Source organism: Mobula hypostoma, chromosome 8, assembly GCF_963921235.1.
Source record: "Mobula hypostoma chromosome 8, sMobHyp1.1, whole genome shotgun sequence".
Taxonomy (NCBI): domain Eukaryota; kingdom Metazoa; phylum Chordata; class Chondrichthyes; order Myliobatiformes; family Myliobatidae; genus Mobula; species Mobula hypostoma.
In genome coordinates, this window is record NC_086104.1 from 98,415,362 (window position 1) to 98,440,738 (window position 25,377).

Below are 25,377 nucleotides of genomic sequence, written 5' to 3' on the forward strand. Positions count from 1 at the left end.
CCTTTCACTCATGCTTTGAGAGGTTGAATAAAACTATACCCGTGACCCTGTGATCTCTTTCTCACCAACGTCAGAACATCCTTCAAAGGGGTGAGCCCTCACAAGACATCAGGCCCCAGTGGTGTGCCCAGTAAGGTACTGAAATCTGGGCTGACCAACTGGCTGGAGTATTCCAGGCAGTCTTCAATCTTTCATACTGCAGTCAGAGGTTCCGACCTGCTTCAAAAGGGCATCAATCATACCAGTGCCCAGGAAGAGCAGGGAGAGCTGTCTCATTAACTATCATGCAGTACTACTCAAATCTACTGTAACGAAATTCTCTGCAAAGTTGCTCATTGGGAGAATTAACTCATTCCTGAGGAAGGACCTGGATCAGGTACATTTGCCTACCACTATAACAGGTCTACGGCAGATGCAATCTCACTGGCTCTCCACTCAGCCTTGGACACAACAGCAATACTCACATCAGGCTGCAGTTTATCAATTACAACTTGGCATTCAGCACCATCACCCCATGAGAAATACTCAACAAGCCTCAAAACGGGGGCTTCTGTATCTCCCTGTGCAAATGGATTTTGGATATCCTAATCCGGAGACCACGGTCAGTGCGAATTGGAAATAACTTCTCATTGACATTCAACACCGGCACAGCTCAAAGATATGTGCTTAGCCCACTGTTCTACTCACTCTACAATAGTAACTGTGTGGATGGGTTCAACTCTAACGCCATCTGTAAGTTTGCCAATGACACCACTGTTGCAGCCAGAATCTCAAGTAGCGAAGAGAAGGTATACAGGAGTGAAATAGATCAGCTGGTGGAGTGTCAGCAAGACCAATGAAGTGATGGTTGACTTCAGGAAGGGAAAGTCAGGAGAATACTCACCAGCCTCATTAAGGGGTCAGGAGTGGTGCAGTTTCAATTTCCTGAGTTACAACATCTCAGGATCTATTCTAGGCCCAACATATTGATGCAATCACAAGGAAGGAATGCCAGAAGCTATGAGTTTGAGGAGATTTGTTACCTCACCAAAGATTCTAGAGAAGTGTCGTACAAAGCACAGGCTGTAACTCACTTGATATAACTCCAATGTACAGGATTGCAAGAAGCTGCAGATTGTAAACTCAGCTATCTCCATGACAGGCACAAGCTTCCCCATGTGGGACAGGCCCTCTTCTTCTTACTAACACTGGAGAGAGGGTACAGAAGCCTAAAGACACACATTTAACTTTTTAGGAATAGCATTGTCATGCACCTGGCCTGACTCACCAAGAAAATAAGGATGCATGTCAGAATGCTGCTTCTGGATTTCAGCTTGGCATTCAATACCATCGTCCTACAGACCATGGTGAACAAACTCTTTTTCCTTGGCCAAAATACACCACTGTACAGATGGGTGTTGCACTTCCTAACCAACAAGACCTCAGGTAGTCAAGACGCACAGCCACTCTCCTTCCTCCCCATCATTCTCAACACAGGATCCCCCCCAGGGACGTGTGTTGATCCCAGTGCTGTACACTCTGCTCATACATGACTGCACGGCCAAACACCCGAGTAATCAACACTGTCAAGCTTGCCGAAGACATGACAGTGGTGGGGTTCATCATCAACAACAATGAGGGTGAGACGGCCTAGGAGAGGAAGTGGAAGAGCTTGAGACCTGGTGCCAGGCAAATAACCTCTTACTTAATGGCAACAAGACTAAAGCGATGGTTATTGACTTCAGGAGTACTCACACCACTCAAACTTCTGAGAGTGCACATCTCGCACATCCTTTCCTGGTCCCAGAACACATTTCACGAAGTCAAGAAAGCTCACCAATGCCTCTGCTTTCTGAGGAGGCTGAAGAGAGCGGAGACTATGCACATCCATACTCACGCCATTCCACAGATGTGCAGTAGAGAGCACCCTAACAGGCTATATCACTGCTTTGTACAGAAACTACACTGCAGTGGACAGGAGGGCTTTACAACAGGTACTCATAACTGCCCAATGTATCACCGGCATCACCCTACCTGCCATCAATGACATATATAGAGAAAGGTCCTGGAAAAGGACCAGTAATCATGAAGGATCCCACCTACCCCGCTTCTAGACTGTTTGTCTCACTCCCAATAGGGAGAGGGCTACGTTACATCCACACCAGGACTACCAGACTCAAAAACAGTGACTTTCCCCAAGCAGTAAGGCTGATCAATACCTCTATGCACTAACTCACCCCCCACAGTCACTACTTCATCACTTCCTGGCAGCCAGTTTATGTACCATGCCTAGCATTACTTTATGGACATACAATCAATATATATATATATATATATATATATATATATACACAAGCCATCTTATGTATTTATATTTATCTTATTACAGTTTTTTTGCACTGCATTGGATCTGCAGAAGCAATTATTTTGTTAACCTTTAAATAGTGTACCGGAAATTACCTGAACAATCCTGAATCATCCACTCCGCCATCACTCTCTGAATAGAACCATGAACACTACCACACTATTTTGCTCTCTTTCTGCACTATTTTTTAAACATATTTTTTATTGTAACTTACAATTTTTTTTAATGTATTACACTGTCCTGCTACCACAAAACATCAAATTTCATGACCATAAGACATAGGAGCAGAACTAGGCCATTTGTCCCATTGGGTCTGTTTCGCCATTTCATCATGGCTGATCCAATTTTCCTCCCAGTACCAATCTCCTGCCTTCTCCCCATACCCCTTCATGCCCTGACCAATCAAGAATCTATCAACCTCTGCCTTAAATATACATAAAGATGGCCTCCACAGCAGTCTGTAGCAAAGAATTCCACAGATTCACCACTTTCAGGCTAAGGACACCCCTCTATTCTGAGGGTGTGTCCTCTGGGTTTAGACTCTCCCACCATAGGAAACATCCTTTCCATATCCACTCAATTAAAGCCTTTCAACATTCAATAGGTTTCAATGAGGTCACCCCTCATTCTTCTGAACTCTAGGGAATACAGGCCCAGAGCCATCAAACGCTCTTCATATGATAAGCCCCATTCAATCCTGAAATCATGTTCATGAACTCCTTTGAACCTCTGAGTAGAACCTTTCTAAGATATGGGACCCATAACTACTCACAATACTCTAAGTAATTCCTCGCCAGTGCTTTATAAAGCCTCAGAATTACATCCTTGCTTCGCTATTCCAGTCCTCTTGAAATTAATGCTAACCTCGCATTTGCCTTCCTCACCATAAACTCAACCTGCAAATTAGCCCTTAAGGAATCCTGCACAAGGACTCGTCCTTTTGCACATCAGATTTTTGAATTTTCTCTCCATTTAGAAAATAACCTACACTTTTATTACTTCTACAAAGTGCATGACCATACACTTCTCCACACTGCACTCCATCTGCCATTTGTTTGCCCATTCTCCTAATCTAAGTCCTTCTGTAGCCTCTCTACTTCCTCAAAACTACCTGCCTCCTCCTCCTCCACGGGAGGCAACATGACCTCCTGTCCGCTCCCCTAAGTAACGAATCCCCTATCACCACAGAACATCTCTTCTCCCCCCTTCCCTTCTGAGTCACAGAGCCAGACTCAGTGCCAGAGACCCAACCACTGATTTTCCTATCAGGTCAACCCTCTATCAACAATATCCAAAGTAATATACCATTTGTTGAGGGGGATGGCCACAGGGGTGCTCTGCACTGACTCCTTAACCACTTCCCCCTTCCTGATTGTCGCCCTATTTCCTGTGTCCTGCATCTTGGGTGTAGCTACCTCTCTCTATATCCTATCTATCACCCCTTCAGCCTCCCGAATAATCCGCAGTTCATCCAGTTCCAGCTCCAACTCCTTAATGCAGTGTGTTAGAAGCTGCAACTGGATGCACTTCTCGCAGTTGTAGTCATCAGAGATACTGGAATTCTCACTGCCTTCCCACATCCCACAAGAGAAGTATTCAAGTGTCCTATCTGGCATCTCTACTTTCCTAGATGAACAGATATAAAGAAGGGAAGGAAAAAGAAAGCTTAACCTTTAGCTTTTCTATCTTTTGCTTTCTTTGACTGAAGCCTTGAAGAGCTAAAGCCTCAAGATCACCACTCTGACTCTGTCCACTCAGGTAACGGCCGCTGCACTTGCCCCTGCCCTCCTTGAATTTGCTTTTGCTAATCAATCCCAAACACTGATTGGTCGTTGGTGAATACTCTTTTTTCACAGAAGCGACCTGCTGCTGCCTCTTCTACTCAGGCAATGGCCCTGATTAAAATCCCCTCCTCTCCAGTTTGATCACTGGTCAGTGATAATAAACCTTATTCTAATTCGGAACTGCTTTTGTAGGGTTCTAGTTTCTGTGGTAAGCAAATGAAGTAACATTGGTTTCATCAAGCAGACCTGAACTATATTTGACTATAATATCCCTTTAACTGGCACAGTGCTAGATTAAACATTTCTCCCAACTAACATAGAAAGACACAGTTAATATACGACTCATGGCATTGTTCAGTACACTGGTGAAGTTACCTTATTTCATTTGCTGGGCCTGCACATTTGGTGTGATTTAAATCACTCCCAACTACCGGAAGAGAGCGGACCATACCGGCAACGCAGAGATTCCGCACTTCAGACCCAAGGCTCTTTGGACTGAGGCAAGAGAGAGTGACAGAGAGAGAGAGAGAGAGAAAAAAAGTAAAAATACAAATGCACAAATAATGAATGTGATTTTTAAAATATATTATTCACATCTGTAGCTGATGCCAATATGAGATATCTAAGTAATCTCACCATATGCTTTAAAGATGTGCACTAACCACAATATTTACTAAAAAACAGCCTGAAATTGCCTTACACTGCAACTAATGGATACAGCAAATAAAGTAACTGTCTCACAACTCCAGCGATCCAGGGACATTCCCAATGTTAGGTCTTGTTTGCGTGGAATGTTACGTTCTCTCTGTGAACGTGTGTTTACTCCGGGATGCTCCATTTCCCACCACATCCCATGGATGGGCTGGCTGTTTGGTTAACTAGCTGCTGTAAATTATCCCATCTGCTGGTGGATGGGAGGAGAATGTGGCTAAGCTAAGAAATTTAGATACACACTCATTAAAATGGCTCTCTTGTGTGTTTCAATTATTCTTCACTCACACTTTTTTGTGATTCCAAAAACTAGGCGCTCCAAAAAACATTTAAGCACAAGGTTTTACAGAAAGTTGTAAAATTAACAGAAATATTCTTTCAGAGTGAAACCCTAGTAGCAACGCTTCAAGAACTCTGTAGTATAGGATGGGATTGCTCTGACGCCCAGCACAGAGTTGACGGGCCAAATGATCTCCTTCTATACTGTGAGGGATATTCAATGTACAAAATGTGATAGAGTTCAACTGTAAAAGTGATGTCAAACATAGTGCTATCCCATAGAGAACCAATTCACTGAGCAGTCACAGCCCTAGAGTCCCACATGCAGAGACAGGTGCATGCCTATTATATTTTAAGACACTGGTTGAGGCTGCACTTTCAGGTACCTAGCACTCTGCCAATGCGCCTGCATTTATATTTATTTATCTCTCTCTCTCGAGATAGGGTACCTAAGACATTTGCACAGTACTGTGTGTTGACAGACCACCCAAATCTTATAGCTTCTCTCATCATTGCCATTAGATATAATGCAAGCAGTGGTTTCCCTCTCTGTTGTGAGATAACAGTTGGGATAGAGAGTCTGAGTAAATAACCATTGTCAGAAAGTCTGAATGAGGCAACTGAAATTTTGGCTGTTGTTTGTATACTCTACATACAAGTAGAGCACGCTCAGAATCTTAGCTCAGACCTACTTTTAATAACATCAGGAACACTATGATCAGATATTACTGACTGCAGAAATCAGCCATCACCATTAGGCTTTCTTAATTGTGTCTAACAAACTGTTTCAGTAAAGACTCAAAGAGTGGTAACACAAGTAAAGCACTGAGACATTGTGGAGAACTTTACCTGAACCCTTCGGATGTAGGGATGATGAGGTGTGGATTGGGTGGGTCACTGTGACATCGGGGTACTTTAATAGGACGAGGGCTATTTCGATGAATTCCTGCAAGGTACATGATACATTACTGCAATGTCACACACTTGTTGAATCTAAAATCTATAAGATCACAATATTAATTCCACAGAAATGTAATTACTATGATCACAAAGGTTTAATAATAAACTGAACAGGTAGCAATGGGGCAACAAACAGCTTGTTGATTTTCACCAAATGCTACATAATACAGATTTAAAAAAAGGACAATAAATGAATATTCCATAAAACACGTCAATAGGTTTTGATGACTGCAAACTCACTGTCTAATAAGATGGTGGAGGGAGATTAAACAGTAATTTCTGAACAGAATATATATTTCAGCAAGAACCTATTTGATTATTTACTACATGGAACAAACTGAACTTTAACCAGATATGTTTAAAACTAATATTATAAATATTCAACTCAAAGAACTTGCCCAATACTAAATTACATTGGTTCAATTCCAACACTAATTTTATAATAACTGGACATCAAAATAAAAACTGGTGCTGCAGCGCATCTGAAATAAACAGAGAATGCTGGAAGCATGCTGCAGATCAAGCAGCTCCTGTAGACAGAACGTCATTCACCTGTGTTGCAAACTTAGCCAGCTCCATCATGGGCACTAGTCTCCACAGCATCAAGGACACCTTTACAAGGTGATGCCCCAAAAAGGCAGTGTCCTTCATTAAGGACCCCCATCATCCAGGACATGCCCTCTTGTCACTGCTACAATCAAGGAGGTGGTACAAAAGCACTACAGGAGTCTAAAAACACACTTTTTAGGAACAGGTTCTTCCCCAATGCTATGAGATTTCTGAACGGACAATGAACCAACCCATGAAATCTCCCTCACTCTTTCTGCTCTCTATATGCACTACTTATTGAACTTATATATGTAATTGCGATGTTTTTTGCATTCCTAGTTTGATGAATGGACCCAGAACTGAAACAAGAACTCTGTTCCTCTCTGCTCCAATGCTGTCTGAATTCCTGGGTGTTTCAGCATTTTCTGTTCTTATAATTAATTTTGTGCCTTTTTGAAAGTATGTTTTAGTAAAAAGGTAGATATTGCCAAATTTTGCAGATTAAGTGAGATGAGGACCTCCGTCGGTCTGGAAGAGTTGGTGAGATGTGCTAAACTATCTTACTGGTATCACTCATTATTATAGCTACAAGCAGGACAAGGAACTTCTACACCGAAGGACTGAGTTTGAAGGGACAGCCGGAAAAGGAGTTTGTGCAATGAGGAGATCTTTGAACGAAGTCTCAGCAAGTTGGTTTGGTCTCGTCTCACTGCACAAACTTCAATGAAAATCAAAGCACAAACACAATCCCTTGACAGATGGTCACAATGGAGAGGTAAAGTTGTACATCACTGGTATACAATGGCATTACTCAATGATGTTAACCAAAAGCATCAGTGTAGGAATACACTCAATATGATTATCAGATGCATTAACTGTACAATACTTAAGAGCACGAACCTGTTACAGGGCTGTGAGGCTTTCCTATAACATGACCGATGCACTCATTCATTAGAGACTGAAAACTCTGCAAAAAGTGAAACAGGACATATTTTTTCATTAGAAGAGCTAAAATAATAATTCTGTGCACCTGTTTAAAATCTAATCTAGAAACAAAAATGCAATTAACATGCTGTTAAAAGAAAGATATTTGTGATTATTGACTGGTCAGAGGACTAGAGGAGTTTTCCTTCGTCTGGTCCCTGGGGAAACTATCGTGTTGAAACTGACTCCACATTTCCTACAGTACAGCTATGACTGCTTCAGTATACTTCATAGGCTTGAAAGTACTTGCAGCTGTTCTGAATGCAGCTCTGTATAACACACACTGACCAGCAGGTGATCTTGTTCCACTTACACAAGGTGCAAGGTAAAGAGGGAAGGAGGACTAGAAGTCACTTTGATAACCAGGCCAAATCCAGGCCAAGAACAGTAGCAATCCAAGAATGATCACAAATGTATAGTGACATCTGATAAACCAAAAAAACCTCAAAGACAGTATTTATTTGGAAGACAGCAAAACACAAGGCCTGTGTTCCCAGCCTCTAAGAATGACCAGTTAGTTAATTCACTGACAAACATTTCGCATAACCACCAGTTTCTGTGACATTCACACAGATCTTCATCGAGCCATAGAACAATACAGCACAGAAACAGGCTCTTTAGCCCACGCCGAACTATTATTCTGTCTAGTCCCACCGACCTGCGCACGCACCCGGACCATGCCCCTCCCATCCACGTACCAATCCAACTGTCTTTAAAATGTTGAAATCTAATCCACAACCACAACTTCCGCTGGCATCTTGTTACACACTCTCACCACCCTGAGTGAAGTAGTTCCCTTAAACTTTTCACCTTTCACCCTCAACCCATGACCTCTCGTTCTAGTCTCACCCAACCTGTTTGGAAAAGGCCTGCTTACATTTACCCCTATTTGTACCCATAATTTTATATATGAAATCAGAGCGGTTTTGCTTCCAAATAAGAACAACTACTTACCAAAAAGTCATCTTCTGGAAGAGCCGAGATAAATCCTGGTTCAATTGCCTGAAGGAAGTCAAATCCCTGCGTTGCCCATCTGCAAAAAGAACATAACATTACAAAAGTGATAATCACTTGCCTGGAAGCAAGAGACTGCCAAAATCAGGTTTGTATAAAAGGAAACATTTCTAACCTGGGTCTTGTTCCCCTCCCACTTTCACATTTTGTGAGCACAAAGGTCATCCATTTTCTAGCAAAGCTGATAAATTTGTCTCCAATCTTCTGCCTGAATTCTCCAGACATCAGCCGCACAACCTCCTTGTGATACTGGAGACATGAAGGTAAAAATTAAATCACATTGATTAAATGCATTGAGTATTAGAAACAAAGAATATCTAAAACAATGAACCTTATCTGTCAGTGTCTAAAGATGCTACAGGATCTGAAAACAGTGATACATTGCAAAACTATCTATCCTTTATATGCCTACAGATGAAATCTCTTAAGCATTTTGGAAAATAAGTCTTCTACAATTAACGTTTTAAAAAAAGATTTCAGAAACCTTACCTCAAACCCAAAGTTATAGCTTTGAATCATAGTTTCTCTGTAGTATTGCTGTAAAGTTGCACATTCAGATTCGTCCATTTCAGCCTCAAACTCAGAATTAAACATCTTGTCAATCCTGTCAATCGCATTGCTAATCCTATTGCATAGCAGTAATGCTGCATGCTAAAATTCAAATGCAAATCATTAGGTTTAAGACATTTTGTTCAAATAAATACTTCAAGGACATTGAAATATACAAACACAATGAAAGGATGTGCCCTTACACAGTTCAAACTTTCAACACTTGAGGTTGCTCACCACTTGGAATACAAGGATTGAATTACTAACGTTTGATATTTATCCACAATTTGAATTGACTATTATTTAATATATTGGTGTTGAATAAACTATGAACTTTAGATCAACACTCATTAAAATGGTTCTCTCATGTGTTTCAATCACAAACAAGAGAAAATCTGCAAATGCTGGAAATCCAAGCAACACGCACAAAATGCTGGAGGAACTCTGCAGGCCAGGCAGCATCTACGGAATAGGGTACAGTTGATATTTCGGGCCAAGACCCTTCATCAGGACTGGAAAGAAAAAGATGCAGAGTCAGCGTTAGAAGGTGGAGGGGGAGGGGAGGAAGAAACGCAAGGTAATAGGTGGAACTGGAAGGGATGAGGGGTGAAGTTGATAGGTGAGATACAAGGCTGGAGAAAGGGGAGTCTGATAGGAGAGGACAGAAGGTTATGGAAGAAAGAAAAGGGAAGAGCACCAGAGGGAGGTGATAGGCAGGTAAGGTGATAAGGACAGAGAGGGAAAAGGGAATGGGGAATGGTGAAGGGGGGGCATTACCGGAAGTTCGAAAAGCTATGTTTATGCCATCAGGCTGGAGGCTACCCGGGCAGAATATAGGTGCTGCTCCTCCAACCTCATCGCGACGGTAAAGGAGGCCATGGACTGACATGTCAGAATGGGAGTGTGAAGTGGAATTAAAATAGTGGCCACTGGGAGATCCCGCTTTTTCTGGTGGACGCAGCGTAGGTGCTCAGCGAAGCAGTCTCCCAATCTGTGTCAGGTCTGACCAATATATAGGAGGCAACACTGGGAGTACCAGATACAGCAGATGACCCCAACAGACTCACAGGTGAAGTGTCACCTCACCCAGAAGGACAGATTGGGGCCATGAACGGTAACGAGGGAGAAGGTACAGGGGAAGGTGTAGCACTTGTTCCGCTTGCAAGGATAAGTGCCAGGAGGGAGACCTCACCTACCACCCTGCCAGCTTCCACATCCAGCACATAATTCTCCGTGACTTCCATCATTTCCAACGGGAACCCACCACCATGCACATCTTTCCCTCCCATGCCCCAACCTTCTGCTTTCTGCAGGGATTGCTCCCTATGCGACTCCCTTGTCCATTCATCCCTCCCTACTGATCTCCCTCCTGGCATTTGTCTTTGCAAGCGGAATAAGTGCAACACTTGCCTCTACACCTCCTCCCTCACTACCATTCAGGGCCCCAAACAGTCCTTCCAGGTCAGGCAACACCTCACCTGTGAGTCCCTTGGGGTCATCTACTGCATCTGGTGCCGCCTCCTATATATTGTTAAGACCTGACACAGACTGGGAGACCACTTTGCTGAGCACCCACGCTCCATCTGCCTGAAAACGCAGGGTGGCCATCCATTTTAATTCCACTTCCCATTCTGACATGCCAGTCCATGGTCTCTATTGTCTCGATGAGGCCACACTCAGGTTGGAAGAGCAAAACCATACATTCCATATGGGTACCCTCCAACCTGATGGCATGAACATCAATTTCTCAAACTTCCAGTAATGCCTCCCCCACCCACCCCTTCACCATTCCCCTTTACCCTCCTTACCTGCCTATCACCTCCCTCTGGTGCTCCTCCGTCTTTTCCTTCTTCCATGGCCTTGTCCTTTCCTATTAGAGTCCTTCTCCAGCCCTGTATCTCTTTCATCAATCAACTTCCCAGCTCTCTACTGCACCCCTCCCACTTCCTGGTTTCACCCATCACCTTGTGTTTCTTTCTTACCTGCGCCCCCCACCCCCACCTTCTTACTCTGACTCATCTGTTTTTCTCCTGTCCTAATGAAGGGTCTCGGCCTGAAACACCGACTGGACGCTTTTCCATAGATGCTGCCTAGCCTGCTGAGTTCCTCCAGCATGTTGTGTGTTGTTCTCATGTGACTCAATTATTTTCTAATCACATCTTTTCTGGATTCCTGAAAACGAGGCACTCCAAAAATACTTAAGGAAAACACAAGGTTTTATAGAAGGCAGCAAAATTAACAGAAATGTTTTCAGAGTGAAACCTTAGTGGCAACATTTCATGAACTTTCTTAGAACCTTCTTAGAATGCAAGTACTCAAAAATGATCACATGAAGAGCATTTAACAAAATTGGGTCCATTTATAAACATATTCAAAATTATATCATGGCAAAGCTACTGAAAATAGGAAACTGGTACTTAAATGTACTGTTTACAGAAGTGCTTAATTTTGGAAACTAGGAAGTATGTTTCTTTGTTCCTCCAAAGTTCACAATAAACACATCAAAGCAGCAACAGAACACTGGCAATGAAAATGATAGTAAAGAGGAAGATTTGGTTAGTTTTTTTAGTGACAGGAACTGGCCTCATTCCAGCAGCTTTTTGTTGATAATAAAGTGACACTCTCAATGATAGTTTCTGCTCTTTATTCTTTTCGCAGCATGAGAAAAGAGTCACCTCGAGGGGATTATTGTAAAGAGTCAACATTTACAGGCAGAAGAACAGACAGCAATGCCAGGGAAAGTAAAATTATTAGTCAGAAGTCAAATGTAAAACATCAGAAGATTAGTCAATTGGACAGTCATTACAATGGATGAGTAGGTTGGAATCAGCTGTTTCCTTGAAGCATATCATGGGAATGACCCTAAGCCCTAAAGGGATGAAAGGGTGGGCGGAACACTAATTATGAATATCAAAGTAGAGGAAGCTCCAAAAAGCAAATAATTTACAGTGACCATAGAGGATTTGAACTTTACCGATTTAATTCTAAACCAGTCCACAAATAAATTCAACAGAAAGACGAGACTTGGCAGGGCAGGCCAAGTATCAACACATACTCTATGGGAGCTAGTGAGGCACAGATTATCAAGGCTTCTCTCATCCTTGCCTTTTTCTATTCAAGCTCAAATTTACTGAGCAGAATCACAAGTTATACACAAAAGGGAAAACCTGGATAGTTTCACACAATTGCAATGAATAGGAAAAATAAAATGATAGATTCAAGTTACTGTTAGAGCCATGTGGCAGAGGAGGAAAGACCAAGTAAGTCCCATTCAAAAGGCAAGATGTTCTCACTAACAGTATAGAAAATAATAGAATACTCAGCAGGTCATGCAGCTCTTTGGGGAGAGAAACACTTAATTAATTCTGCTGCTTGACTTGCCAAGCTCTTCAACATTCCATTTTATTTCAGATTTCTACCATCTGCGATATCTGAGAAGACGTGGCAAAAGTGGAGGACAGTCTCATTACAGACAAAAGCAATGGTTCATCAGCTATGGATGGAGAAATTAAGAAAAGAGTAGAGAAACAATAGTAAGAAATCATGAATATTAAAGAAGGAAGCAGCATTGTTTACAGAGTGAGAGCCTCCCTCAAACCAGAGCAAGAGACATGGGGTAAGGCAATTTGAAAAGAGGGAAACAGTCCTGATGAAGGGTCTCTGCTTGAAAAGTCGCCACTTTATTCCCCTCTATAGATAACTGCCAGACCTGTTGAGTTCCTTCAGCATTTTCTGTGTATTACTCTAGATTTCCAGCATCTGCAGAATCTCATGTTTTTGAAGAGTGGGAATACCTGATGGCATTGCCCATCATAACTCCTGGATACCTCCTGTACCAATGACAGGGTAGCTGCACCTGAGGTGGTGGGGCAATGCTGTACATAGGAGATTGTCATCCAAGGATTTGTATAGGCACATATCAGGAACATGATGGAACTCTCACTGCTTGCCTGGATGGTGCAGCTCCAGAATCCTAATACCATCCACACCATCCTAAATAGTCATTCCTTTCACCACTAGTGCAGCGTGACACCACAAAATGCACTGCAGTTACTAACCTAATTTACTATGACAGCTCCCCCCTCCCTCATATTCATGATACCTTCACCAAGGAGAACAAAGTGCATGGGACCACCACCACAACCTGCAGGATCTCCTCCAAGCTGGACATTACCTTGACTCAGACAGACATGGACAGTCCATCATCACTAGGTCTAAGCCCTGAAATTCTCTTCCCAATAGCACAGTGGAGAAATTCACCCAAAGTGCTGCAATAGTTCAAAAAGGCAGCTCACCATTGTCTTTGAAGGCAAATAAATAAACTCAGCTAGTAATGTCAGGCCTCCCAAAAAAATAAATTCTGTCAGTGGAAATATGGGGAAAGGATCTTGTTGACGGAGCCAAGTTAAAAGCAGGACCCCCAATGACAGTAATTATTGATCACTTCCCAAGTTGGCTCAGAAACACACAGGAGGATTACCACCAGGCTGAAGGGCTGCCACAGTATTGATGCCAGTACTAGTACTTTCAATGGATGCTGGTATGAGTAGTGGGAAAAGAGTGGATTGTAGTAATGAAACAAACTCCAGCCGGACAGGAAAAGGCAAAATAAGAAGAATGTAAATGTTTTAAACTATTAAATCAGGAAAGGGACCAACAAGACTGAAATGAGATTAAGTACAAATGAAACAGGAAACTTCAGTTTAGGACAGACTAACCCGAAGGAGAACATGACTGCAAAAAGACAATTAAAAATTAGATGGTTAAGTGTATAAATATGTGAGAATAAAAACAAAAGCATGCTGTTAAGTTTAAATCCTGCTTAAATAAACTAGCCAAGCTTTTGAACAATTTGAAATCTCTGATTTTGTAAATGTTTTTCTATTCAGTACCACATAATATATAAATGAATAAAGTTAGGATAGACAAGTAGGAAAATGAAGAGCTTACTGGCTTCAAGAGTGGAGGCAAGAATAAGGTAAAGGGAAGATACTGAGAGTGTCACAAGTCAGAAAATGGGCTTTAAGCATCAGCATTGGGACCACAGTTTATCACTTATAAAGTGGCAAGTTAAATTTCAGAAGTTTCAAATACAATTTCTATATTTGTTGAGAAGGCTAAAATGGAGGAGATAGTGAGCAGAACTGCAAGAAGTAAGAGAATGCAGCAGGGTCATATAAATAGTAAATGAATTTTGAAGCCAAAAAGTGAAGCAAAAGAGACACGGTCACACATTACTGAAAAAAATAGGCTGGGTGCTTTTTCTCTTGAAAGTCAGAAGATTGGGGTAAGATCTAAAGAGAGATTTTTAACATTATGAAAAGGTTTAACAGAAATTACACAGTAGGTCTAAGTGTGGGAAGAACAAAACTTGGGACTAAAGTAAGATAGTTACCAATAAACAAGGAGTTCAGAAGCAGTTTCCTTAAAGTTCTAAGTAAATTTATTATCAAAGTACATACATACAGCCATAGCCTGGCCAGTGGCATCCACACCAGACTTCGAGGCGAGTGTTCCCGGGTTTGAATCTGGCCAGCTCCTTGCACGCTTTCCATCCGTGCTGGATTGAGCTAGCAATTCGGTTTTATAAAATACAAAATGCTAAAGAAATGGTAGGGTTGCCGCCTGTTGCACAACAAGGTGCAGGAAGGAAAAAAACTAATACAATCCTGAGATTTGTTTTCTTGTGGGCATACTCAGTAAGTCCAATAACCATAATAGAATCAATGAAAGAACACACCCAACCAGTGTACAAAAGACAATGAACTGTGCAAATACAAAAGAAAAAAATAATAATAAATAAGCAATTAAATATCAAGAATATGAGACGAAAAGTCCTTCAAAGTGAGTCCGTAGGTTGTGAGAACAGTTCAATGATGGGGTAAGGTAAGTTGAGTGAAGTTATCCTCTTTGGTTCAAGAGCCTGATGGCTGAGGGGTAATAACTGTTTCTGAAGCTGGTGGCGTTGAGTCCTGAGACTCCTGTAGCTTCTTTTCTGGTGGCAGCAGCGAGAAGAGAGCATGACTTGGGTAGTGGGGTCCCTGATGATAGATGCTGCTTTCCTGCGACAATGCTCCGTGTAAATGTGCTCAATGGTGGGGAGGGCTTTGCCTGAGATGGACTGGGCTGTATTCACGATTTATTTAATTACATTCAGAAAGTAGAGTGTGGCACTTAAGTAGTATTTAAGAGAAGATGGATTAAATTTGAAGAAAGGAAGACAAGGTTAAAGGTTAAGTGAATTATGGCAAGTAATAATTGAATGTGGCTTAAACAACTGAGGGGAATAGATTAGTTGAATGAAGAGTTTCTTATTTCTGAAGCTGAAGGGAATAGCTGATACTTTTTCTCAGCTTAAGTCTTGAAGTGCTGTACAGTCCAAAGATCCCCACCAAAATTCTTCAGCTTCTCACTGACTTGACATCTCTTCTGCCGGTATCACCAATTAAAATTGAGAATGCCACTCCCAGTGCAAATTTGTAAAAGCCGCTGCTTGGGAAGGTGAAGGAAATTTTCAATCCCCACAAACAAAGGTTACTTAGCTCTTGTTATTCACCTTGTTCAAAAAAATGAGGTGCATTTATTACTATCTAGTTTTTTTGCCACCGAGGTTGGAAGTGAACACTATTGAACAATCACCATGGTTTGCGCACAGAAGGATGAAGTGTAAACAAACTATTCAACTCTTGTTTGCAATCACCCAGCAAATGAATCATTCAGTTGGACCTGCATAACATTCAGGCATGGACTGATGAGTGACAGGTAACACAAAAACATACTGACAATAGCCACACTAATAGGAGAGCTTGTCTGCCTACACTTGACATTCAATGCCCACTACCATCAATATCCTGGTCAACACTGACCAGAGACTCAGCTGGGTCCTCCATGTACATACAATGGTTATCAGGGAAAGTTAAGAAGTTGTGTATCCTACTGGGACTGTCTTATCCATCATCTAGAAGTTAGGAGTCTAACACCTCTCCTGCCTGGATAAAAGCTCTCAAGAAGCTCAACACCATCCAGGACAAAGTAGTCTGCTTGATTGGCCCCCCATCCACTACCTTAAGCTATCACTCTCCCCATCACTGGTCCTCAGTATATGCCATCTACAAAATACATAGAATACAGCACAGCAAAAGGCCTCAGCCCATAATGCTTATGCCAGCCCAATTCCCAATCCAAACTAATCCCATCTACCTGCACATGGTCTTTGTCTATCAATTCCCCGCCTGTTAGTGTGCCTCTCAAGAGGACTCAAAACACTGTCAGTGTATCAGCATCCTCCCAGCAGCCCGTTCCAAGCATCTATCACTCTCCGCGTTAAAAAAATAATTTGCCTTGTAAATCTCCTCTCATCTTAACGCTCTGCCATACAGTTAAATAACAAGGGCCATTTTAACAACACCTCACATTGCTGCAACCTCTTCCACGAAGGAGGACAAGGGCAGCAAGTTCATTTGAGCTTCAGCATTGACTGATCCCCTCCAAGCCACACACACCATCGGCACTTGGAAACGTGCCACTTCATTTTCGTTGGGTCCAGTCCTAGACACCCTACCCAACAGCACTGTGGGAAGATCTTCACCTGAAGGGCTATAGCTGTTCAAGGTGATTTACCATCACTGTGCCAAAAATGCTGTCCTTTCCAACAACATGCAAATGACTTAAAATTAATATCTAATGCTTGAACATTTTACTCACTCAATACTGATTACCAACTTATTACTAACTTAGTGCCTTTACCCCCCCCCCCGAAGTTGCCATGTTTTATTGTTTTACAACTTTTTACAACACAGTGGATTTAATTTGGCTTTTTATGACAATGATCAACAGAAAAAGCCTCTTTCATGCCAAAGTGAAAACAGATCTCTACAAAGTGATTTAAATTATTTATAAATATAAAGACAAAATAATTGATTGCATAAGTATTTACCTCCTTCAAGTCAGTATTTGGTAGATGCACCTTTGGCAGCAATTACAGGCTTGAGTCTGTGTGGATAGGTCTCTATGAGCTTTGTACATCTGGACACTGCAAATTTCCCCTATTCTTCTTCACAAAACTGCTCAAGCTCTGTCAGATTGCATGGGGATCGTGAGGGAACAGCCCTTTTAAAGTCCAGCCACAAATGGATTGTGGTCTAGACTCTGACTTGGCCACTCCAGGACATTAACTTTGTTGATTTTAAGCCATTCCTGTGTAGTTTTGGCTTTATGTTTGGTGTCCCTGTCTTGCTGTAAAACAAATCTCCTCCCAAGTTGCAGTTCTCTCATAAACTGCATCAGATTTTCCTTCAGGATTTCCCTGTATTTTGCTGCATTCATTTTACCCTCTACCTTCACAAGCCTTCCTGGGCCTGCTGCAGTAAAGCATCCCCACAGCATGATGCAGCCATTATCATAATCACAGAAGGAATGGTGTGTTTTTGATGATGCATGGTGTTTGGCTTATAGCGTTTAGTCTGATGGCCAAAACACTCAACTTTGGTTTTATCAGACCATAGAACCTTCTTCCAGCTGACTTCAGAGTCTCCCACATGCCTTATGGCAAACTCTAGCCAAGATTTCATGAGAGTTTTTTTTTCCCCCAACAGTGGCTTTCTCCCATAAAGCTGTGACTGGTGAAGCATCCAGGCAACAGTTGTTGGATGCACAGCCTCTCCCATCTCAGCCACTGAAGCTTGCAACTCCTCCAGAGTTGTCATAGGTTTCATGGTGGCCTCCCTCGCTTGTTCCCTTCTTGCAGAGTCACTCAGTTTTTGAGGACGGCCTGTTCCAGGCAGATTTACAGCTGTGCCATATTCTTTCCCATTTCTTGATGATTGATTTAACTGTACTCTAAGGGATATTCAGTGACTTGGAAATGTTTTTGTATTCATCTCCTGACTGGTGCTTTTTCAATAACTTTTTCGTGGAGTTGCTTGGAGTATTACTTTGCCTTCATGGTGCAGTTTTTGCCAGGATACTGACTCACCAGCAATTGGACCTTTCGGATACAGGTGTATTTTTACTACAATCAATTGAAACACCTTGAGTGCACACAGGTGATCTCCATTTAACTAAATATGTGGCCTCTAAAACCAGTTGAATTGTAACAGTGATGATTTGGTGTGTCGTATTTAAGGAGGTGAATACTTATGCAATCAATTATTTAGTGTTTATATTTGTAATTAATTTAGATCACTTTGTAGAAATCTGTTCTTCACTTTGATATGAAAGAGACTTTTTCTGTTGATCATTGTCAAAAAGCCAAATTAAATCCACAGTCATTCAATGTTGCAAAACAATAAAACATGAAAACTTCCGGCGGGGGGGGGGAATGAATACTTTTTATAAGCACTGGAAAAGACATATCTCTGGCTTAAAATCGGATATAACTGAAGATGATTCTGATTTTTTTTTTATTTTTACCAGTACATTTGTAAATAGAAATACTAAAACCTCCGGGCTGTACACTCTCAGTAAAGTTTATAGTTCACAGAGTTCATTTACGCTATTGAGCTTCCTCTGGGATTCAATAATGTAGATGACAGCTTTCAATGATGCCTTGAATTTGTGTGTCCCACTTCCATTAGGGTGGTGGCAATATAGCATCCACACTATGACCACTAGACTCAAAAATTTTCCCCAAGTAGTAAGGCTGATCAACACTTCCCCTCACTAACCCTTCACATCACCACCACTTTAACATTTCCTGTCCAAATCACCTTATGCACAGGCACTCCTGTACCTAGCATCACTCTATGGACATATAATCAATGTACATAAGTTATCTTATGTATTTTTACTTATTGTGCTTTTTTATTATTGTGTTCCTTATTGTGTATTATTTTTGTGCTGCATTGAAACTTAAGTAACAACTGTTTCATTCTCCTTTACACTTGTGCAGTGGAAATGCCAAACTTGAACCTTGAAGCTGTGTGATAATAGCATGATAATGTACTTTGGCAATCACTTTGTGAAATGAGATAGTCACAAGAAGCTTCACAAAAGTGAGAATGAGGCAATAAGCTAATAAACAACTTACATCTGGTGTTTTGTGGGAACTCAGTTCTAAGGTTTTATTTACAATAATGTGATTAGTAAAGATTGTGTGCATGAGAATAATTCCCATAAGGATATTGAGCTTTCCAAATGTTTCAGTCAAGGCCAGGTCTAACCATAGAAAACTAAAATGACTGTATTTTACCAAAATATCCACTGCTTAAGTATTTGAGAAACATGTTTGCATGTCACATTGAAATGGTTTTACATCTGTAATCCAATGTTAGATCATCTGTGCATCACAAGTAACAACATCCTACTGAGGAGGACATCCTGAGTTATGAATTTGTGCAGAAAGGAACAGCTTTATCAAACATACACTCACTGTCTACTTTATTAGATACAGGAGTATACATACCCAATAAAGTGGCTACAGGAGTGAACCCAGTATGGCCTCCTGCTACTGCAGCCCACCCACTTCAAGGTTTGTGCGTTCAGAAACACTCATCTGCACAGTGCGCTTTTGCCCACAGTACTGCCACACACTGGACTTTTTTTTTTGTTTTTTCAGACCATTCTCTGTAAACTCTGGTGTGTGCGTGTGAAAATTTCAGGAGATAAGCAGTTTCTGAGATACTCAAACCACCCCGTCTGGCACCAATAATCATTGCATGGTGAAGGTTACTTTGTTCACATTTTTTTCCTCATTCTGATGTTTGGTCTGAACAACAACTGAACCTCTTGACCATATCAGCATGCTTTTATGCATGGAGTTGTTGCCACATGATTAGCTAATTAGAAATTTGCATTAATGAGGTGTACGGTGTACCTAATAATGTGGCCACTGAGTGTATATATTTAAAAAATCAGCAAAATTATGCACCAAAATTCAGTTCAACTTCACTACCTTAAAGAATAATTAAAATGTCAATGCATTTGCAAGGTCCAAGTGTTTCAGCTGCAAGGCACCTAAATTTTGTTTAGCTGGGATTTCAATACAACAGCACCACCCCTATTTCTGGCCCTGTAATCAATTTCTTACAGACTTGCTTCTAATGGGGACTATATTTGCTGCTGATCTCAAGAACAGAGTAAGGATTAAAAAAAACAACTTCAGAAGACTTTGAACAAACTTGATAACCTGAAATAACAACAAGATGACTGATGTTCACTTCAGCCTTGTAAAAGGGGACAAGATTAAAAGCCATGCTCCACTAAACAGCACTGAATCACCTCAAATTATTGAACTTGCATTGAGATGTGTTCCTAATTACACAGTTTTAAAGCACAGCTGTAAAAATAAACTGAATAAGACAGAATATACCTTCAGCTGCTCCAGAGCTTTGGCTATGACTGGTTGGCTGGACGTTTGTTCACAGTGCAGTGAGATTAGATTTTCTATGGACTGTTGAAAGGTCTTGCGTTGATTTACAAGATGAGAAGATTGCATCACAACCAGCAATAAATTCTGAATCTGAGGAAAAGCAAGCTCATTTTTCAAAAAATAATTCTGTAGATTAGGTAGTGACAGTTTATTAAAATCCAAGATATGGCCACTAATGTGGCACGCTATGTTACACGATTGATAAAACATCATCCAACCAACCAACATATTAGGGTTATGTTAGCAGATTGTAGAGGCTAGTTATTCACCATCAACTAAGAAGCCATTAGAAGACTACAAAAGCAGAGTAAACATTTCACGGAGAATACCACACGTAGTTTTGACCCCTTACCTAAAAAAGGATATAGTAACACTGAAGACAGTTCAAAGGAAATTCACCAGGCTAACTCCTGAGAGGAGAGGGTTGTCCTATCAGGAGAGATTGAACAGTTTGGGTCTGTATTGCAGTGCAGAAGAATAAAGGATGCCCTTATTCAAACAAATAAAATCCTGTGGGGATTATCGTGATAAATGTAGAGGTGTTCTTCTTTTGGGACGGTCACAGATAAGAAGTTACAAAATGTGAGACGAGTCATTTAATAAACTGAGGTACACAGAAATTTCTTCTCCAAGGGAATCGCTTGAATTCTCTGTTTCTGATAGCTGGATCATTAAATATATCTAAGGTGGAGATCAATAAATATTTGAAAGATCATTGACTGAATTGAGGGTTATGAGGAACTTGTAGGGAAGAAGTCTTGAGAACAAACATAAATTAGCCCAGATGACATACTGAATGGCACGGCAGTCTAGACAGTCTTGATGACCCACTCCTGTCCTTGTGATTACTACATTGCTTTCTCCATATTTTCCCACTGATTAATGCCGTTATGCCTGTGCGACATTTTCCCCATGGGAAAGTTGCTAAATAAATGCAAGTTGTTACTGCATACTGTTATCAATTGCTTCTTGAGGTTAACTCTTTATGAACGATACCCTACTGTTGCTTACCTGCATGCTTCTCAATGTATCCACAGTTTCTACCTGGGGCAGCACTTTGATGGACTGGCCCGCCCACAATTTCCAGGCATCTTCCTGCTCTTTGTTGTCCAGATCATCTTTGATGAGGAGCAGGTACGCTTCATCCACTGATTCATCGGATTCGTTTGAACATTCCTTGCCAGCTGTTGCACTGAGCAGTTGGAGTATCTGAGACTTCCGCTCTGCGAGATCATAAGCAACAAAAATATGCAGGTCCTCCAGTCCTGGAATGAGAACCTGAGAGGGAAAGGTATGCCAAGTCAGTTGCTTAACAGCACCTCATCAGCACCTCACTGTTCAAATAAATATCAGACTCAGAGAGAGGTAGTGTCTTAGTGTAAAAATAAAACATCTTCATGCAGAGAGGGGTGAACCTTTGGAATTCTCTACCCCAGAGTGAAGTTCAGTTATTGAGTTCACTATAGCACGGTAGTGTAGTGGCTAGTGGAATGCTTTACAGTGCCAGCGACCCGCAAGGAGTCTGGACATTCTTTCCATGACCATGTGGATTTAATCCGGGTGCTCCAGTTTTCTTCCAAAAACAAAAGACATACCGGTTAATAAGTTATTGGTCACATGGCTCTAAAAGGGTGTTGTGGGTTCATTGGGCTGGAAGGGCCTGTTACCATGCTGTATCACTAAATAATAACAAATAAAACAAACAGTAATGGTTTTCTGGATGTTAAGGGAAACAAGGGACATGGGGATAGTGGTTAAAAACAGTTCTGAAATAGAAGAATGGTTTGGATCTTAATGAAGGGTGGAAAAAGCTCAATAGACTACTTCAAATTCAATTTCTTCTTAAAAAGTTTCTCTCTAATCTATAATTTATTTCTTCAGGGTCTAGAATTTATTATTTCACATATCACTGTCACATATAACCATAACTTGTTAATCAAAAGACTCAAAAACACCAGTGGTATGCTAACTAATCCCAAAGGAGAATTTTTTAAGCCAAAAATAAAATGACTTTCCCTGAATTATGCATGAATTTATAGACTGAGGCTACTTCTATCCATTTTACCCTTAAAATCATGTTAATTAAAGCTTAAAAACTTTTCTATCAGAGCACGTTTAAATACCTTATAACTGAGCATTTACAACCTTTGTTCTTTTTCTTATAAGAGAGCAATTTTCCATAATTTACAGCCCACAATCTCTTTTCACACTGTAGAGCTGTCACTGTAGATTGAGTTTTCAAATGGTGGAATTCCTTTGTTGGACTCGTTTCTTATTCTGCCTTTTATGTATGTGCCTTTTGATTCTGCCTCCTCTCTACCTGATCACCCCTTGCAAATGAAGGCTTTCTTGCTGTCTTTGAACAATGCACAGATTAATCCCACTTTCCAACCAATCACTGTATGATTCTACAACCCGATAGTTCAAAAAATTCTTCTGATGTTTACAAGTAAAACTTTCCAACTGCAAACTGACTCCACAACACCGAACACTGAGATGATGGCTCTACCAATGAGGGGCAGAATCAGATTGTGAATTCTCAAAACGACCAAGAAGAAACACTTCTTCCAGAGAATGCGAATCTTCAGCACTCTTTACCCCCCAAAAAAAACTCGTTCAAGGTTGAGAAAGATATATTTTTGGACTACAGAGAAATCAAGAATTAGTACGTCCAGGATTAGTTGCGACTCTAAAGAAAGTGTTGGAAAGCAAGGGAATAAGGATATCAGCAAGTGGATGGGTGGAGGGAATCTACAATAATGAATTCATGAAGCATTTTTGGGGAGGAAATAGAGAAAAGGAAAAGGTATTACAAGACTGTGTCAGGGCATTACCAGGACTAAACTACTCACTATGGATTCGTCACTAGCATTTCAAGTCCAAAAAAAAGGAGAAAATTGGCATGGAGTGGTGGGACCCAAGGTCACACATGTAAAGTTCCAAATTAATTCTGACTGATCCGTTTAAGCAATTAGTTCTGGTACCCGAGCATAATCCTGAACCATAAAAGGTCAGGCTCAAAGCAGTGCAACTATCATATCAGTGGGAACAAATATTTTCTGAAAAGATTATATATATCTTTCTTATTACCAAAATTCTGGAACAACTGAAACAAGTATTCATAAAATTTGATCAAACAAGCTGATGCAAAGAGTGTGATTTACTTTGGTCATCTTGACCATATTTAACCTTTTAGGGGCATGTGAATGTTCTAAATATTTTAATTTTCGTTTAATTGTCTGTTGACAATCTTGATAAGTAACGGTCAGGAGGTTGGCTCTCACCAGCTGAAAAAAACCTTGTTTCAGTGCAGCTAGCCAGGTGCATGGACAGAAGCGATGTACCAAACCACCATGTGCAGACAATGCCTGGCTATTAGGAGCCAGGCTCCTGCTGGCCGACAGCAGGTGGGACCATGCTGGAAGCACCTGCGCTAGTTGAATCTGCTGCTTCAGTAATCTGGGTTCAATTCTGACCTGTAACTCTATGTAGAGTTTCCATTTCCTCCCAATCTAGAGATACAACAATCTCTAAGTTAATTATCATCTGCAATTTGCCCCCATCAAGAACCTGGCAGAAGATGAAGGGAAGGTGGGAAGAATAACATGGAAACAGTGCAGGATTAGCACAAATGAGAATTTGATTGTCAGTGCAGGCTAGGATGACAGAAAGGATCATTTCTGTGACATGGTGGAATTCAAACCACTGTACCACTGCACTACCAATTCAAGTTTGATCACTGATTTTGCAAGTGTAGCAAATTTCAGATGTGAGAAAGAATATTTTGATAATTCATTATTGCAAGTACGTTGTCCAGCTGAACCGTATTTAACCTTGCATTCACTCAGTGAGCAGACTTCCCTGTGGGCTGCGATATCTGCAAAAGTTTGTGCTACTTTGCTGGTCTCCTGGAGTTCACCAGTGACACAGTGGAAGGTGCCACTGCCGACTCCCACTGGACTTCAGGATCATTAAACAGCAAAGATCTGCCACAATGTTCTACACACATTTAGAGTTCAACGCACTAGAGATGCTGCAAAACTTTTATTCATTGTTATTTTTTCCCTCACATAGCTGCTTAATGATGACAATTAAAGTACTTGTCAAAACATACTGTCAGACACCTGAAATGTGTTATATTTTCAAAATTGCAAATCAACACCAAAGGACTTAGGAGTAGAATTAGGCCACTCAGCTCATTGAATCTGCTCTGCCATTCGATCTTGGCTGATTTATTATCCCTAAGAACCCTATTCTCCTGCTTTCTCCCTGTAACCTTTGACACCCTTACTAATTAAGAACCTAACAACCTCTGCTTGGCTTGACCTCCACAGCTGTCTGATCCAATAAATTCCACAGATCCACCACAGTCTGGATGACAATTTTTTTCCTTATCTCTGTTCTAAAGGGATGTCCTTCTATTCTCAGGCTGTGCTCTCTGGTCCTAGACTCCCCCAATATTCAAAATATCCTCTCAGCACCTACATTATCGAGGCTTTTCAATATCTGACAGGTTTCACTGAGATATACCCCCCCCCCCACTATTCTTCTAAACTCCAACATGTTTAGGCTCAGAAGCATCAAATACTCCTCCTATATTAAAGTTGCTGGTGAACGCAGCAGGCCAGGCAGCATCTCCAGGAAGAGGTACAGTCGACGTTTCAGGCCGAGACCCTTTGTTAGTCCTGACAAAGGGTCTCGGCCTGAAACGTCGACTGTACCTCTTCCTACAGATGCTGCCTGGCCTGCTGTGTTCACCAGCAACTTTGATGTGTGTTGCTTGAATTTCCAGCATCTGCAGAATTCCTCGTGTTTGACTCCTCATATATTAACTC

The 25,377-nt window shown here is 41.2% G+C and overlaps 1 protein-coding gene across 3 annotated transcripts in view; it reads right to left on the reverse strand.

Moving 5' to 3' along the window:
• The window catches only part of map3k4 (mitogen-activated protein kinase kinase kinase 4), a 213,894-nt gene that overhangs the window by 39,561 nt on the left and 148,956 nt on the right, over window positions 1–25,377 (reverse strand). For all 3 annotated transcript variants that reach the window (XR_010018981.1, XR_010018982.1, XM_063056417.1), the window contains exons 10-17: window positions 21,554–21,820; window positions 20,483–20,632; window positions 9,115–9,276; window positions 8,741–8,874; window positions 8,566–8,644; window positions 7,528–7,594; window positions 5,968–6,064; window positions 4,504–4,623 (exon numbers count right to left, since the gene is read on the reverse strand). Coding sequence is in view for 1 of the 3 variants with exons in the window: in XM_063056417.1 (XP_062912487.1) it covers window positions 4,504–4,623; window positions 5,968–6,064; window positions 7,528–7,594; window positions 8,566–8,644; window positions 8,741–8,874; window positions 9,115–9,276; window positions 20,483–20,632; window positions 21,554–21,820 (1,076 nt within the window). In the remaining 2 variants the exon portion in view is untranslated. The remainder of the gene's footprint in view (window positions 1–4,503; window positions 4,624–5,967; window positions 6,065–7,527; window positions 7,595–8,565; window positions 8,645–8,740; window positions 8,875–9,114; window positions 9,277–20,482; window positions 20,633–21,553; window positions 21,821–25,377) is intronic.